The sequence below is a fragment of the Hydra vulgaris genome, chromosome 02 (genome assembly GCF_038396675.1).
Source record: "Hydra vulgaris chromosome 02, alternate assembly HydraT2T_AEP".
Taxonomy (NCBI): Eukaryota; Metazoa; Cnidaria; class Hydrozoa; order Anthoathecata; family Hydridae; genus Hydra; species Hydra vulgaris.
In genome coordinates, this window is record NC_088921.1 from 45,906,033 (window position 1) to 45,922,966 (window position 16,934).

Genomic DNA, 16,934 nt, shown 5'->3' on the forward strand with positions numbered 1-16,934 from the left:
CCAGATCAAGGGTGCCAAAAGTCAAAAATTATGGATATTGAGTCATGAATGTCATTTGATAGTATTTTATGTGTTGTATATGGTGACAAAATACCACAAGTCTAAAACGAATGTTTACAAAATAACAGATACAAATGGCACTCTTAGTTGGAAAAAATATTAAAAAATTAAACTTTTTGACTTGTGGCACTCTTGATCTGGGTGTACGATATATATATGTATATATATATATATATATATATATATATATGTATATATATATATATGTATATATATATATATATATATATATATATATATAGTAATAGTAATAGTAATAGTATATGAGTTGCAAATAGGATACAGATCCTATTAAAGTCATATAATGACTATAGGCAACTATCAATTGAACTGTCAAGCATTCGTTTAAATTCGTTAGTCGAGGAACAGTTAACTGTTGCATCATTGAGTGCATTCCAATGCTTAGCAACACGATTACTAAAAAAATGATATCGTGGATCGCAATTTCTGTTAAATTCGCGTACAAACTGTTCTCGTTGACCACATCGAGCTGGACGTATAATTGGTTCATTGTGCCAATTAATGATGGTAAGACCTTTTTCAATTTTAAACTTTTGAATCAAGTCACCTCTTATTCTACGATCCTCCAGTTTTTGAATTTGAAATAAGATACATCTATCTGTGTAACAAAGATGTTTGCATATAGTTGGGACTTTTGTGGATCGTCTTTGAATTTTCTCAATAATCTTTATATCTTTCATTAAATAAGGTGACCAAGCACTGATTGCATATTCCAGGTTAGGTCTGACATATGTTTTGTATAACTTAGTCCATAACATTAAATCCCTTGATATAAATGTTTTTTTTAACATATTAAGCATTCTGTTAGCTTTATTACTAGCATGAATAACTTGATTAAAATATTTAGCATTACTTGAAACAAATATACCAAGATCTTTTTCTACATCTGATTTTTCTAAATCGTAATTTAAATAGTTGGTTGTATCTTGAAGTGAATAGTTTGAGCGTGGGTTGTTACTTCCCATATGCATAACTTTACATTTTTCTAGGTTCAGCTTCATCAACCAAACTTTTCCATTCAGGAAAAGTTTGGTTGATGAAGCTGTCCATTCAGTGATTTTATTTAAATCAGTTTGAATGTCAGTGGTATCATTAAGAATATTTTTTACTCGTAGCTCATTCATTAGTTTCGAATCATCTGCATATAGTTTACTGACACATTTTAAATTGTCTGGCAAGTCATTGATGTAAATTATAAAAAGTATTGGGCCTAAAACTGAGCCTTGTTATATATATATATATATATATATATATATATATATATATATATATATATATATATATATATATATATATATATATATATATATGTATATAAATATATATATATATATATATATATATATATATATGTATATATATATATATATATATATATATATATATATATATATATATATATATATATATATATATATATATATATATATATATAATATTCCATCAAATGTTAACAAAACATGTTTGTAAAAATAAAAATTTTAGAAACAAAACTATTGAGCAATTATACTCTGTTTATTCTTCCACTTATTCTAAAAATTTTCCTTATAATGACAGATTGATAGCATTAAATTCAACAAGTTTGAAAAAAAGACGAGAGCGTGGTTAATTAAAATTATTGAGTTAGGTAATAATTTTAATTAACCAAATAATAATTGACTATATCGAATGTTATAATGAAGATTGTTTTAATTTTTATTCAACGAGTCCAGTACCAACGCGTAGCCACAATAAACATAATAAAAAAATATGCACAGAAAATGCCCTTATTTATAATATTTGTCATAACTTTTTTTGTGAATCAAGCAGCTCGTTTTGATCAGTTCAGGAAAGGAAATGGTTTAAACAAAGATGAGCGCTAGGAAAGGAATGAGCTTAAACAATGTAAAGTGACATTATATTTGTAAATATATTAGTTAAAGTTGAGAGTTTATGACCACCTATTTTTGTTTAAAAGACATATTTTTCAGACACTTGTCTCAGAAACCCATAGCTATTCAAAATCGTTTAAATTTTATTACGCATAACACAGGTCTTGAAACATCTTTAAAAAACGTTGAGAAGAGAAATGTTTTTTTTTTTAAATAATGTTAATCTGTACAAGTTACTGGTATACCTGTTACTACGATTAAAAAGTTTTTATTCTATTTATAAAATATTTTATTTTTTCTTTAAACTTAATAGTTGTTTAATTTTCTACGTGTAATTCTAATACGTAGATGGAATTTAGATAATCAACATCAAACTTGTGCACCACATCCGGCGTAGCTAAAATATGTTTATAAAAACATTGTTAAAACAGTTAGTAATAAACTTTTCTATATGAAGGTTAAGTTTAACTTATGATCATAAGCTAAAGTTGTCGCACGGAACTGAGGTGCCTAGTAAGCCTAATTTTATATGCATAAGTTTTTTTACCTTGAAAAATATATTACGTGGTACTCCACAGCTGTAGCGTGACAAAATTTTTTGTTGTTTTAGAAATGACACTTTCAGACATTGTGTAAACTACAAATTTAAGTATGTCTATACATATGTCAAATAAGAATGTTTTGCAAATCGCAGTGATTAGAGCCTAGAAATAAAAAAGTTCAAAATGATCGCTCCCTCTATTCCTAACGTGAGAGAAATGAATTGAAAAAATATGAATTTATGCATATTGTACTAAGCTTAAAATTATCGAGAGGTTTCAATTTTTTTAAAAAATCTTTTAGCGTTCAAAAATTATGACCATGTGAAATTTATAACCCCCATCTTTCTGAAGGGCAGAATTTTTGTATGTTCATAACTTTTTAACGCTAAAAGATTACTATATGAAACTTTAAACCTGTTGATAAAATTAAATTTAGTATAATATGCTAAACTCATTAGTGGTTGGGGGAGCGAACTTTTTGATCCCAGACTCTAATTACCGCAATTTTCTGCAAAACATCCTTATTTAACCTAAATACGGAGATAGGGGAGACCGGGGCTAGTTGGCTCAGTTTTTACTCTATGAGCTCTGTAGCCCTAACAGTTCATTTTTTTAAAAATATTAAAGTGTATTCTTAAAGAGTATGGATTAGGGTATCTTATAAAATTTGCATTCATTTACAAAAAAAAATTCTTGGGGCCTTTCCGGACCCTCAAAAAAAAAAAAAAATGCGCCAACTTACCCCACCACGGGGTAAGTTGGCGCAAATTATAAAAATGATTATTAATGCACTATTAAGTGCAAAATTAATAGAAATTTTTTTAAAATTAATTTTTGCAACAATTTTATCCCAAAATTTAATATTACTTTTAGCTGGTACCAAATATTAGTCCGCATAAAAGCCAAACAGTAACCCACCTTTTATCTGTGGAAAAAAAAACAAAAAAAAATTTTTTTTAATTTTTTTGTAAGAATAAATATTTTCAATATTGTTAAAAATAAAAAAAAAATAAAAAAATAATTTTATAAAAATAAATATTTTTTTCCATAGTAAATGCTATGAGCCAACTTACCCCGTGAAAAATTTGTCAACTTACGCCGAAAACTTTTTTTTTAATAAATAGTTTATAGATCCTGAAAAACGGCAGCTTTGAAAAAAAGTCTGACTGAATATAGTAAACGAATTGTGACTGGAACGTTTACAAGAATTTTTTTTTCATACGACTAAATATTTTCTTTGTAAAGTAAAAAGGAAGCGATGTTCTAAAAGTTACGTTTTTGTCCAAAAAACGCATAAATCTCAATATCTCCCATGCGCATGCGCGAATCCTGACAATACTACAGTGAATGATGAAATGGTCTATAAGGAAGTTTCTGAGTAATTTTTGTCACTTTCTGATGAAAGGCTCTAAAGATAAACGCAGTTCGTCAACTTACCCCTGCGGCCAACTAGCCCGGTCTCCCCTACTTAAGTTTAGAGTTTAATCATGTCTGAAAGTGTTATATTTGCAACATTAAAAAATCCTGCCTAAGCTACTGCTCAAAAGGTGATATTTTTATTGGGTTATTGCGACGCGTGTTTATTTTGCGATACTTTGAAAATAATCTTGATAGAAAATAAATAGAAAAATATTTGGTAGTTTCTAAAATTTAAAAAAGATTAAATCAATAATCACTTTTTTATTATTATTTTTTTTTTTTGTTGTTGTGGTTATTAAGGTGTTCCGGAAAACCCTTTACGTTCTTCACATAGAGCACCGCGGAAAAACATTTAACAAGGAAGTTTACAACTTCTTCCTTACCAATGTTGCAAATGTGGCCAGAGCATCAAACTTGAACCTCTTGGTTTTGGGCCAGAACCCTAACTGCTGCGCCACGGCTATTTTTAATTGGCATCTTGCCCCATCATGTGACCAGATAACAAACTTATAAATTTTACATTTCAAGTTTTATTATACATTTGGAAACTAAAAACTTATGCCGTTAATAAATCATCATGAGAAAACAAGCATATTGACAGTTTATTATTGTTTCATGACTGACAGTTTTGCAAAAACTACGGATTTCGAAACGTTCGCTATCATACCTCGTCTTCCTCTATATAAAAATACCCAGAGCAAAATTATGATTTTTAAATGTGACACTTCAGGATAAAATCAGATTAAATGCTCAACAAATAACTCAAGTTGCGCAACGATGCGCCAGTTTTACCCGTAAAAAAAATGCTTAAACAATGCTAAAAAATGAAGAGATTTAAAAAAATAAAAACGGCTCTAACTAAATTAACTAAACGAATTCCTTGAAATACAAAATTTAATTTAATGATAATTTTTTTATAAATTTTTAAAACGAAGCTCTACAAAATTAATAATGGTCACCCGCATGTTTTGAATGATCCTTAAGCATATTAAATTGTGATCTACTTGTAAAAAAAAAGAATTGCCCTTTTTCTGTTATACTTGAACAATTTTTTTGCTTACATTTGTTGCTAACTGAGCGCCTAATGATTTTATTCTTTTAAAATCATTTGAAAAAAACTATTTATAACAAATCTATTTATATATTGTTTATTATTATTATTAATACTATTTATATATTGTTTATTATTATTATTAATACTATTTATATATTGTTTATTATTATTATTAATATTATTACTTTTATAACTATTGTTTTGAAATCCAGCTAGTTTCCAGGGAGTTTGTTCTTATTGAAATTTAGAATTTAGTTGAGTAACAAATACTGATTTGAGCATGATCTTTTTGTTACATTTATGAAATGACACGTTGGAAAGGATATTGTTGGAGTAAAAATATTGGCTAACGAAAGGATGCAAATGGGAGAGCTGGGTAATAAGCAACACTAAAAATTTCTAAATTATAAAACTTTGTATTTAAAAATTTTTAATTAAGAAGTTTTTTGTAAATAATTTTTTTAATACTAAATTTATTTGCAAAACGCGATAAACAACGACTGGCGTAGCTCCAAGTTTCAGCGTTTAAATTAACTTTGGTGCGTTTAATAGGCTTTTCGCAGTTGTTTACTGTTCACTCGCTTCAAACAGTGTTTGTTACTAAAACTTGCTTGTTTCTCAACCACCTTTAGTAGCGTTAGCAAATGCAAGCGACAGCTACGAACAGATTTCGATTCATTCAACCAATTCAAACACCTGTTTGTACTAACAAAAATGCCACGGAACCGAATTATCTTAATTATAGCAATTTCTTAATAGCGCATTATTAAAAAGAAATCACTAAACACTTCATATTGTTGTAAGATCATTAAAATTAGAAAAAATCACAAATTCGGTAGAGATTACAAATTTTAGATTAGGGAAGAAATGCCTCGTGCGTTTTTATTGAAGCGAAACACTAAAGGTTTATCATTAAGCGAAGATGAAAATGAAGATAGCGACAGCGATTCTTGGAAAATTGGTAAGATTATAAATCATACAGTATAGTTGTTAAATAAATTTTTTATAAGAGTTGCTTTCCAAAATAACTTTTTTGGAAGTTTTATAAAGTAAAATAGTTGCAATTTAGGTAACTATGGCAGTTACTAAGTTAACGACTAAGGTAATTGTGTCAATATGTACTATTTACAAAAAGCATTTTTAAGTTTTATCTTCTTTTATTAAAACATGATCCGGTTATAAGGTATAAAAAAGATTGCAAAGTGTATAGGACATGCGCACACATAAACAAAGCACTATTGTGTCCATGTGTTTCAAGACTTTCTTTTTTTTTGTCACAGAAAAGTGTCAAGTTTTAGAAATAAAACTTTTAAAACCACTGTAATTAAAAATCAAACACAAAGAAAATAAATAAAAAATCACATTGCTAGTTGCATAACCCAGGTAGTAATTTTTCAATTACTATCTCCAAAATTATAAACAATATCAAGAAAATATAAGAAACGGGCCAGAGCTTAAACTTTGTACAAACTTGGTTCAAAGTTGTATTAATTTGTTATACTCAACTTAGTAACACTAAATAGCTTTATCATAAATCTTAATTTTGACTCCGACATCCGCTACTTTCCATACCGTAGTTTGCTGCATTTTCTTCATAATTTAGAAACAAAGGATTAATACCCGATTGCTTGACGCGACTCATACACACATAAAAAATACATATATACTAATACACCATAATCAAATATAACAAATCTATTTTTAGAATCTTCAATGGAACAAAAAAATTTTAGTTTAGAAGATGAAGTTGACGATCAATTAAGCAGTTCAAGCGAATCGTCGTCCGGTGTAAGCGAGTTATCATCGCTTTCATGCGAACTATCCGGTAACAGCAGCGAAAAAGAAAATCGAATTGAAAACATTCTTAAACGTAAGTTTCATATTTTTGATTTTTCTTTCTATTTTTCCATTGTCAATTGTTTCCGTAGTTTCCATTTACTAATGTTTTACCAATAATTTATTTTAACTCTATAACAATTTAATGACTTAGTACAAATGTAATATTCATCATTTTTTAAATAGTAAATTGATAAAAAAACAACTCCTAATCAGCATATTTTTATCATTAGAAGAAGAAAATAAAGATGTTTCGACTTCACAATTTCCCCGTTCCTTTTTGGAGTTTTTGAATGATGAGCGGATTCAAAAAAGTCTGGCTTCCTTCAATTATCACAGTTGTAAAATAGAGAACAACAAAAGAGCCAATGAAAATTACTCTAAACCATTATACTTTACACCAACCTCAGCTGACCGTCCTCTTCATCAATTTCCAATGCAAAATTATTTATCTAGTGGTATTCGATCAATTCATCATAGTTATAACTATCCATTGTTCAAGAGTGTACTCCAAGAAAATCAAGAAATTCATCTACATTCGCGAACAAGAGCACAAGATCGTTTGTACCCTTGCAAAATTTGCGGTAAAGGATTTAAACGTTCATCAACGTTGTCGACACATATGATGATTCATGCTGATATTAGACCATTTGCATGTTCTTTTTGTGGCAAAAAGTTCCATCAAAAATCTGATATGCGTAAACATACATACACGCACACCGGTGAAAAACCTCATAAATGTGGTTATTGCGGAAAATCATTTAGTCAGTCTTCAAACTTAATTACCCACTGTCGAAAACATAAAGGTTTTAAACCTTTCCGCTGCACATCTTGCTCAGAGGAATTTCAACAAAAAATTGATTTAAGACGCCATATGTATATTCATCAGAGTAGATCTCTAATTGATATTGAAAGTATAAGTTTAAAGAATTAAGCAACATTTGTGTGTTATCGAGAAACTAAGCGACGTTTGTGTATTATCGAGAAATAACATGACAATGCATTCTGGAATCATATTGTGTTTTATAATGAAAGAAGTTATGTGTTCTATTCTCCATAAAGATCTTTTAAATATAGATAATATTATTCTGCATTGTTTTTTCTACATTATACAATGATTATAATAAGCATAACAGATTATTATTAACTCCGCAAATTGTACTGCTCAAACCATGCTCATTGTGGAAACCATGCTCATTGTGAACAGTGAAAAAAAAAGGTCCTAAAAGTCATCTAAATTCTTCAAAAGATTTGATCAGACATCTACGTTTTTATGACTTAAATCATATAATATTACATATGTTTGATTAAATTTTATATATTTTTGATTAAAATTTATAAAGATTAAGTAACAGGTAGATTTTATTAAAACTTTTTTATATTGTGACTTGAGTACATTTAGTGCTAGATTTGATTTAAATGTTTTTAGCCATTGTTGTATACAATAAAGTTAATGTTACTTTATTTGTTTTCGATATTTTAAAAAGTGACATAAGTTTTATAAAGTCAAATTTTATTACAAATAGAATTAATTGTTACTTATGTTTATTCTCACTCACCTTTGAAGGTGAAAATAAACATTACAGTACAAAAATAAACATTTAAACAGTACAAAACGTTGCAGGTTTTACTACTGTTGAAATTTTATTTATTGATGTTGTTATAACTGATTTATTTTTTTATCGTTATTGTTGCTATTGTGATTGGTACTGTTGGTGTTTTAATTACTTTCGTTGTTGTCGTTATTGTTGCTGTTCTAATTATTTTTGTTACTGTCGTTGTTGTCGCTTTTATAACTGTTGTTACCAAAATTGTTGCTGTTGTAATTGTTATTGCCATTGCTTATAAAGTTGTTTTTGTAATTGTTTTTGCTAAAATCCTTAATGTTTCTGTTGTAGTTTTGTTGTTGTTGGTATTGCAGCTGTTGTAATTATTTTGATATTACCGTTAATGTTTTTGTTGTAACATTGTTGGTGTCGGCATTGCTGCTTTTCTAATTGTTTTTGCCGTAGTCATTAATGTTTCAGTTGTAATTTTGTTAATGTCACCATTGCTGCCGTTTATTGTTTTTGCTATAGTCGTTAACTTTCTGTTATAAATTTGTTGTTGTTGGTATTGCTGTTTCTGTAATTATTTTTGCTATTGCCGTTAACGTTTCTGTTGTAACATTGTTGGTGTCGGCACTGCTTCTGTTGTAATTGTTTCAGTCACGTTTAGTATTGTTGTTGCTTAAATGTTGAAGTTACACAATTTTAATGTATTCTTATGATCTTATCGTTTTTATCATATTTTTTCTAAAAGTACAATGTATATATTTTTTAATAATAATTATTTTCTATTTGATTGTTTATTTATAACTTTAATTATTTTTACAAAATATTTACATTTTTAAACTATTTATTCATATTTTACTTGAAGATTTTTTGTATACATCAAAAACTTTGTAAATTTAAACTGCCTATATTATAAACAATATTATATTGTATTATATCCAGTAATGTAAAATTTAGTTTACTTAAAATATATACTGTTATACTATTTCTTGTTGTATAACAAGATATAGCAAAGTTTTAATTTTATTGGTAGTTTTATGGATAACGTATCACTAAAGTTGTACGAGGCTTAAAAGTTTTTAGTTGTGGTATACACCAGGGCTCAATACTTGGTCTTCTTAAAAATATAAATGATATCCACTTTTCCTTTTCAGGGGCTATTCTAGGAAAATAATTTGGGCGGCGGTCAAGAAAAGCACCTGCTTTTGGTTTCTTTTTTTTTATTCTTTTTGCTGATGATACTAATAATAATATTTTATTCACAAAACTTTTTTAATCTGATATATCCCATTAACTTCTATTTTTTTTATAAATAACATTATATTCAATGAAAATTCACAATATTTATATTACAGGTGACAATATTTTAAATTGAAAAAGTCTTGTTAAATTAATAGGAAACAAAATTTCTAAAAATCTGAGACATATACTCGAAACAAAAAGCCATTTAAATATGAACAAACTGTGCTTAAAAAAATTAATGTTTTATCTATCAATAGCTTTATAGGGATATAGCGCGGACATGTTATCCTACATTTTCATTAACAAATTTATAGCAAACAAAAACAGTTGAGTCGGGTAATTTTGAATGCAGATAGATATGTTTGCTTTTACTAAAAGAAGTTAATGCTTTAAGCGTTTATGAACATGAATCAAAATTTAATTTGAAGTTTAAACAAGATGCTTCCAACATGCTTCAGCCACATAAGGGTTATAAATTTTTGTGACCTCATGTTCCTGAACCATAATTCCATAAATATTTGTACAAAAGTAATGTTAATTCAAATTTCTTGTTAAAAAAGGTCACCCACAAACCAAAATTTTGAATTTACTATATATACGTATGAAAAAAATTTCAAACAATTTTGTGATCGTAATTTATAAATTCTAATTTTTTTAATTAAAGAGCTATTATGTAGTTTTTAAGCATTTAACATTGCTATATCATAACACTCTATATTACAAATAAATATAATATTACAACCTTAAATATAATATTACAACCTTAAATATAATATTACAACCTTAAATAATAATATTACAACCTTAAATATAATATTACAACCTTAAATATAATATTACAACCTTAAATATAATATTACAACCTTAAGTAATAATTCTACAAGTACGAAAAGCTACTGTATATATCAAAAAAATGTTGTGTAGTATTCAGCTTAATTAAAGCGTAATATACAATTCTTAGCTTTGTTAGACAAAATAAATCTAAGCTGAAGGTTCTCTTTTGCCATTGAATAACTATTATAATTCACATAAATTTACAACTAAGTTAATGGCAAGAGCAAGTTAAAGATATTCCTTTTTTTTTTTTTTTTTATATATACAAATAAATATACCAATAAAAATATGGAATAAAGAATACGGAAACTCAAAGAAGACCGTGATATCTTGTTGCAAAGAATCATTTGGTTTTGAAACTTTAAATATTAAACTTTTTAAAATTTTTTGTATTTGGGTGTTTATAGTGATTTAGATGCTTGTAGTAATCTAATGGTTGAATTAAGTTTATTGATTTTCTTGTTTAATTACAAGAAATTTATTTCTTTGACTATATATCCATTTCCATAATTTTTAGATAAATGATTTTCTTCTTTATATTCTATTCATTTATTCCGTATTTCGGAGTTTTCATTTTTCGGTCATAATGCCACCTTTTATTTTATTTTTTAATTGTTGGCACACTTTTTATTCTTGCACACTTTACACACTTATGTATACAGCCGTTCTATTTTGTGGGTAAACATTTTCAATATCGCAAATTGAAATTGAATATTTCATATAAATTAAAGTACTTGTCTGTTTGAACCGATTTGGTTTGTCGTAAAAGTTCTTTCTTATCCTTCATTTCATTTTTTGATTTTGTAATATGTACAGGTTGGTTATGAAAACAGCAAAATAGGTTAGATATGAGTTTACATACATACACACTCGCATATACTCACATATACATGCATATACATACTCATGCTTACAAAGATACAGGTACACATACACATATACATACGTAAACGCGTTCACATAGACATATAGGTACGTACATTCAAGCATATACAATACAATATACATTCTAGTATTCTATTTTTTATTTTATAACTGAAATATAAGTTAAAAAATCGTATTATAATAATAAATATTAAGCATGGTATATGCTTTTATGAGAAAGTAAGAAAATCTATAAGGAAAAAAATATAGAACATTTAGTCTGAATGATTCATTATATATATATATATATATATATATATATATATATATATATATATATATATATATATTAGTATTAGTATTAGTATTAATATTAGTATTAGTATTAAGAATTGCTGTAACTGGTGTGAGCCAGTGAGTGTGGTATTGACACACTATGACAGCCGATTTGCTTGATTGCAGCTCATTTAGCAATCAAGACCTGCTTTAAAACTTTTAACTGATTGTGCTTTAACCAACTCGCTTGGCAAGCTATTCCACAAATTAGCCGATCTATTAAATAAAAAGTTTTCACGACAGGCTTGCTTAGTGATTTCTTTGACATATTTAAAGCTGTGACCTCTCGTTTGAGTTTCTTGAATACTAATTTTTTTGATTGTTTCCAAATCGTTAAAACCGTTGAAGAATTTATTTATATTAATTAAGTCGAATCATATCTCCTCGTTGCCTCCTTTTTGTCAAGGTAGTCAAGTCAAGAGCTTTTAGACGATACTCATAGTTGATTATTTTAAGTGATGGTATTAATCAAGTTGCACGACGTTGGGCTCTTTCTAATAACTCAATTTCTACCTTTCGAATTGGTGACCAAACTTGTACTGCAAACTATAACAGTGGCCGCACAAAAGAAACATAAAGTATTCTCAGCAGTCTACTATCTAAGCAAACGAAGCATTTTCTAATCCGACCAAACATTTGGTTGGCTTTGCCTACGCATTTTATAACATGATTTTTCCATTTCAGAATTCTTGATAAGATTTCTCCAAAATCACTTTCAGATTCTGTTATGTTTAACTTTTGATCAGTGATATAAATGATCCGGCCAAAGTGCATGACCATACATTTTGAAATATTAAATTTCACAAGCCAGTCTTGAGTCCACTTAAAAGCTAAATCAAGATCTGATTGCAAAGAAAGAGTTGATGCACTGGAAAGCATTTCATTAAAAATTTTGGTGTCATCTGCATACAGCTTGGTTAGATTTTTTAGAGTTTCAGGCAAATCGTTTATAAATAGTACAAACAAGAGTGATCCAATTACTGACCCTTGTGGCACACCACTGGTAATTTCTGCCCAAGAGGATACATTTTCGCCTATCACAACTCTTTGTTTTCTTTCTTTTAAAAATGCTTCAATCCATTGTATTGTCAGACCAGATATTCCATAAGCTGTAAGTTTAAGCAACAATCTTTTATGTGGCACTGTGTCAAATGCCCTGGCAAAATCCAAAAAGATAACATCAACAGGTCTACCATTCTCTAAGGCGGTTGAAATAAAATCAAGTGTTTCAAGCAGATTTGTTAAGCATGATTTATTTTTAACAAAACCGTGCTGTTGCTTGACTATTAGTTTGAACTTATACAGAAACGTTTCAAGTTTACATCTGATAATACCTTCCATTATTTTATATGCACTTGAGGTGAGTGATACCGGTCGGTAGTTTCCTGCTAAGGTTTTTTCGCCTTTTTTGTACAGAGGAGTGATATTTGCTGATTTAAATTGCACTGGCAGTTTGCTGGTTTTAAACGATTCTTTAAAAATATGCGTAAGCGGAATAGCAAAGGCTGATGCACAGTTCTTTAAAATAGCTGAATGTAAATTATCAACACCACTTGATTTGTTATCTTTTAAGTTTTTTAATCTTAGATAGACATCTTCATATGTAAAATCTTCATTTGTCATAATCAATATTTCAGTAGTTCTTAAATCAAAAGAAGGCAGTGGACCATCATCTTCTTTCATAAATGCAGCTTGAAAATTTTTGTTTAAGATATCAACAATATCTTTTGAATTTTGAGTGGTTATACCATTTTCTCCCTTTAATGCTTTTATAGTATCTTTGACTGCTTGTTGATTGTTTATGTAGCTGTAGAGAAGCTTTGGATTCTTGATGGCTCTTTTTACCAGATTAAACTCAAAGTTTTGTCTTACTTTTTTAATCTCGTCTGCTACATTTTTGCAAATCATTTTGTATTTAGATTTCAAAACAGGGTCTTTCCATTTACAAGAGCAGTTTTTATATCTTAAATTTTGTTTGCTTCTAATAAGAAACTTTAACCTAGCATTAACCCAGGCTGGTCTAATTTTTAAAGAGTTAAATATCTTTTTAATTGGAGTGAAATGATTACATGCCACCTTAGTATAAAAAATCAGTTCATCAAACATTTCTTGTACGTTTTTGTTACTGAAGCATTGTATCCAGTCAATATTTGAAATTAGATCAGATATTCGTTCAAAATTGGAATTAGCAAACATAAATCTTTGCTTACTTTTATTGTCACGGATTGCTTTATCAGACAAGATGAAACTGAAACATATTATAAGATGGCCTCTAATTATAATTCCCAGAACAAATTTTGAATCTATTTTGTTAACACTCGCTGACTGAATTGTAAATATTAAATCTAAGGTACTCCCAAGTTGTTCATCTGACAGCTGGAAAGTTAGTATGTTAATATGCTGATAAAGAAAATTATCATTTAAAATGACTGTAAATTTATATTCAATTCCATTCTCATTTGAAATTGCATCAAAACAGCCATTTGACCAGTTGATTGATGGGAAACAGTCGCCCATGATAAGTAAATTTTTGAACTTATTTTTGTAACGTTTGCTTTGAGTGCTACATTATTAACGGCTAAAGATAACTGTTTGCAATAATTTTTTTATTTAGACTCCGGTTTAAGTCAAACCGCTAACCTGCAAACTATATTTAATTTGATAACAACTTTTGTTAGCAATGTTGAGTAGGTAATAAAAATACTCTAAAAGTGCATACACCACTATTGCATTCTATTAAACACAAAGTGCGATTGAGTGAAGAACAAATATTTCATTCGCCTGAAGATATAAAATTGCCACTGACTTGACATATTGGAGGAAAAGTTACTTTGCGTAGAGCAAAAAAAATTCTTTTAAGTTTAAAATAGTTTACAAATCTAACTAACTCAAGTTTAGAAAGGATTAATAAAATAAATTAGGTTTAGGATTAAATGCCATGATATTTTAAAAAGTAATATGGGTGGGTTGAACTCTGATTGTGTACTAATTATATCATTACTCAATCAGGGGTAATGATATAATTATCCCTGATTGGGGCGATGACATAACTATCAGAAATCAGGAAGGAGAAATAATTAAAATACATTTTATTCCTGATTTCTGACTGATAAAAGTTTTAAACTTATTTTAGCCGCATCACTTACTTAATGTGCTCAAGATTAAATTTTTTAATTCTAATTAAACTTAACTTGTGTATTAAAATTTGTTTTTTAACATTTTATAAAAACTTTTTCGATTAAAAATGTTACCAGGTGCGGCCTATTTAAAAGAAGTGTGATCGAACGTGACTTTAAATGATTAAGAGAGACAATTACGTCTTTTTTATTTTATGTCATTTCTTTCAGGCAAAACATTTATGGGGCATTGGTGGTGAAGACCTTCAAAATTTTGTCATGAGAGCGATGTCTGTTCTACTTGGTGGCCATCTTGCTCGCCAATTCAATTTGACAGGGCAGAAGGGAAAAGAAATTGTTTAAAGCACAGTTGTTTTGCCAAGTTTTTTTTAGTAAATCATTTAAATTTGTGCATAACCCTAGTTATTATTGATTACTTTAACTGATTATTTTAATACAGTGTAGTTTTATTGTAATCATAGGTGCTGTGAAACTGAACCCAAACATAAAACAATGCACTATTAAAGATATTGAATTTGAATTGTCGAAATGATTTTCCAATGCTAGAGATTGTGGCACTGATGGTCGTCGATATGCAATCACGAAAACAACAGAAGCGGCTTTCAGTTAAGATTGATGGGCAAAAGAACATCTTCCGATCTCTTTCAATACCTTAATAATAATCATTTTTTTTACAAATAAAGAATAAATTCATCATAATCGGTAATATTTTATGTAAGAGTTACTTGTTTTTAATAAATTCTTCAAAATATTGAGCTAATTTGCGTAATCAATAATTTTAATATACGCATTTATACCTGCATCCATTTTTAAATTGTCCGTGCTCAAAAACTATAAAAAATATAGAGTTTAATATTTTTTATTGTTTACGTAGAGATATTGTATGGTTGAATTGTGTATAAACACATATATTGAAACACGTATTATAGGTAAACTGTGTGTGACCAATTAGGAAAAAATAAATCAAAGACTTACGGGATCTTAATGGAAAACCCAGCGAAAAACCAGACAGAGCCAATATGGAAACCGTAAAGGCAAACAAATGGTAAATGTCTAGGAGCCTTATGAGTAGCCTAGCGGCAACCCTTACGGTTTCAATATGGGGCCCGAGAACAATTCCCTCTGGGATCCCGTTGGGAAACCCTTATGGGTCCCATATCCAAGCCCATATGGGTTCCTTACGTGACCCATGCACACTGGTTGGCTGGGTTAAGTTAAATAAAAAATTAGAGTAGCGCATAAACTTTAATGAAAATCGCCGCGTAAAAGAACTTCAGATTTCCTCATATTTTTTAAATAAATTTAGTATTGCGTAGTTTATGGACAATTCCATAGATCAGAGGTGGCCAAACCACTGCCCGCAGGTAAAAAAATGCCCGCAGAGACTTTTTTAAATGCCCGTTAAACAATTTAGATATTTAGGAGACAACCATCTTTGTAATGTGATACTCCTATCTACCTCAAAAATTAATCCAGACATCAAAAAACTAGTTTCAATCTGTTCGTCACTCTTAATAATTGCTTTGATAGAAATGATTATAATAGTTACTAGTCACCTATATTTTCGTAGAAATAGATATTTTTTGCCCGCAAAATCGCAAAATCATAGAAAGTCTGGAAACCCCTGCCCTAGATCATGCCAATGTTTTAGAATTATTTCGTTCTGTAGAGTTTATATGTTATTTCCATGATAAAATTTTATCAAAATTTACAAGATTAGGTAGATATATGCCTGTTATTAGAGGGGTCTGACTCAGCTCTAATTTTTAAAATTGGAGTGACTCGTGCAAGTTATCTGGAAATATACCTAATTTATGTGATAGATTAAAAGTATGAGATAATCGTGGTTCAGTTATATTATAGACTAACTTTAATATATAACGTCAACTTCATCCGTTCTTGCACTTTTATTATTTTCAAAAATGCTGTCTGCAACTCAATTATGTTTAGTTTTAGTTCATTCATTTTTTAAGCAGAAGTTGTTGAATAAGAATGAAATGTCAGTGAAGTTGGAAGAATATTTTGTACCAAGTTAGAGTTAACATTAAAGAAAAAACTAAATTTTTTAGCTATTAGCATTTTATCAAATATTAAATAACCGTCAATTTAAGTTTTTTTGACAGAACGTTATTTTTAATTTGTTTAGACCAATTATTTCTTTAGTT

At 28.6% G+C, this 16,934-nt stretch overlaps 1 protein-coding gene across 1 annotated transcript; it reads left to right on the plus strand.

Annotated features, from left to right (window-relative positions):
- The first annotated feature begins 5,709 nt into the window (after nucleotides 1-5,709).
- LOC101240198 (zinc finger protein 665) lies at nucleotides 5,710-9,361 on the plus strand. Its single transcript, XM_065791102.1, has 3 exons — nucleotides 5,710-5,928; nucleotides 6,673-6,837; nucleotides 7,037-9,361. The coding sequence occupies exons 1-3, from the start codon at nucleotides 5,835-5,837 to the stop codon at nucleotides 7,735-7,737; spliced, it is 960 nt and encodes a 319-aa protein (XP_065647174.1). The 5' UTR covers nucleotides 5,710-5,834; the 3' UTR covers nucleotides 7,738-9,361.
- Nucleotides 9,362-16,934: the final 7,573 nt, after the last annotated feature.

What these genes read in the sequence shown, in the direction of transcription:
- LOC101240198 (XM_065791102.1), top strand. Translation starts at nt 5,835, where the DNA reads ATGCCTCGTGCGTTTTTATTGAAGCGAAACACTAAAGGTTTATCATTA. An exon ending in CAGCGATTCTTGGAAAATTG is followed by an intron (nt 5,929 to 6,672) that starts GTAAGATTATAA and finishes ATCTATTTTTAG; the next exon opens with AATCTTCAATGGAACAAAAA. An exon ending in AATTGAAAACATTCTTAAAC is followed by an intron (nt 6,838 to 7,036) that starts GTAAGTTTCATA and finishes TTTTATCATTAG; the next exon opens with AAGAAGAAAATAAAGATGTT.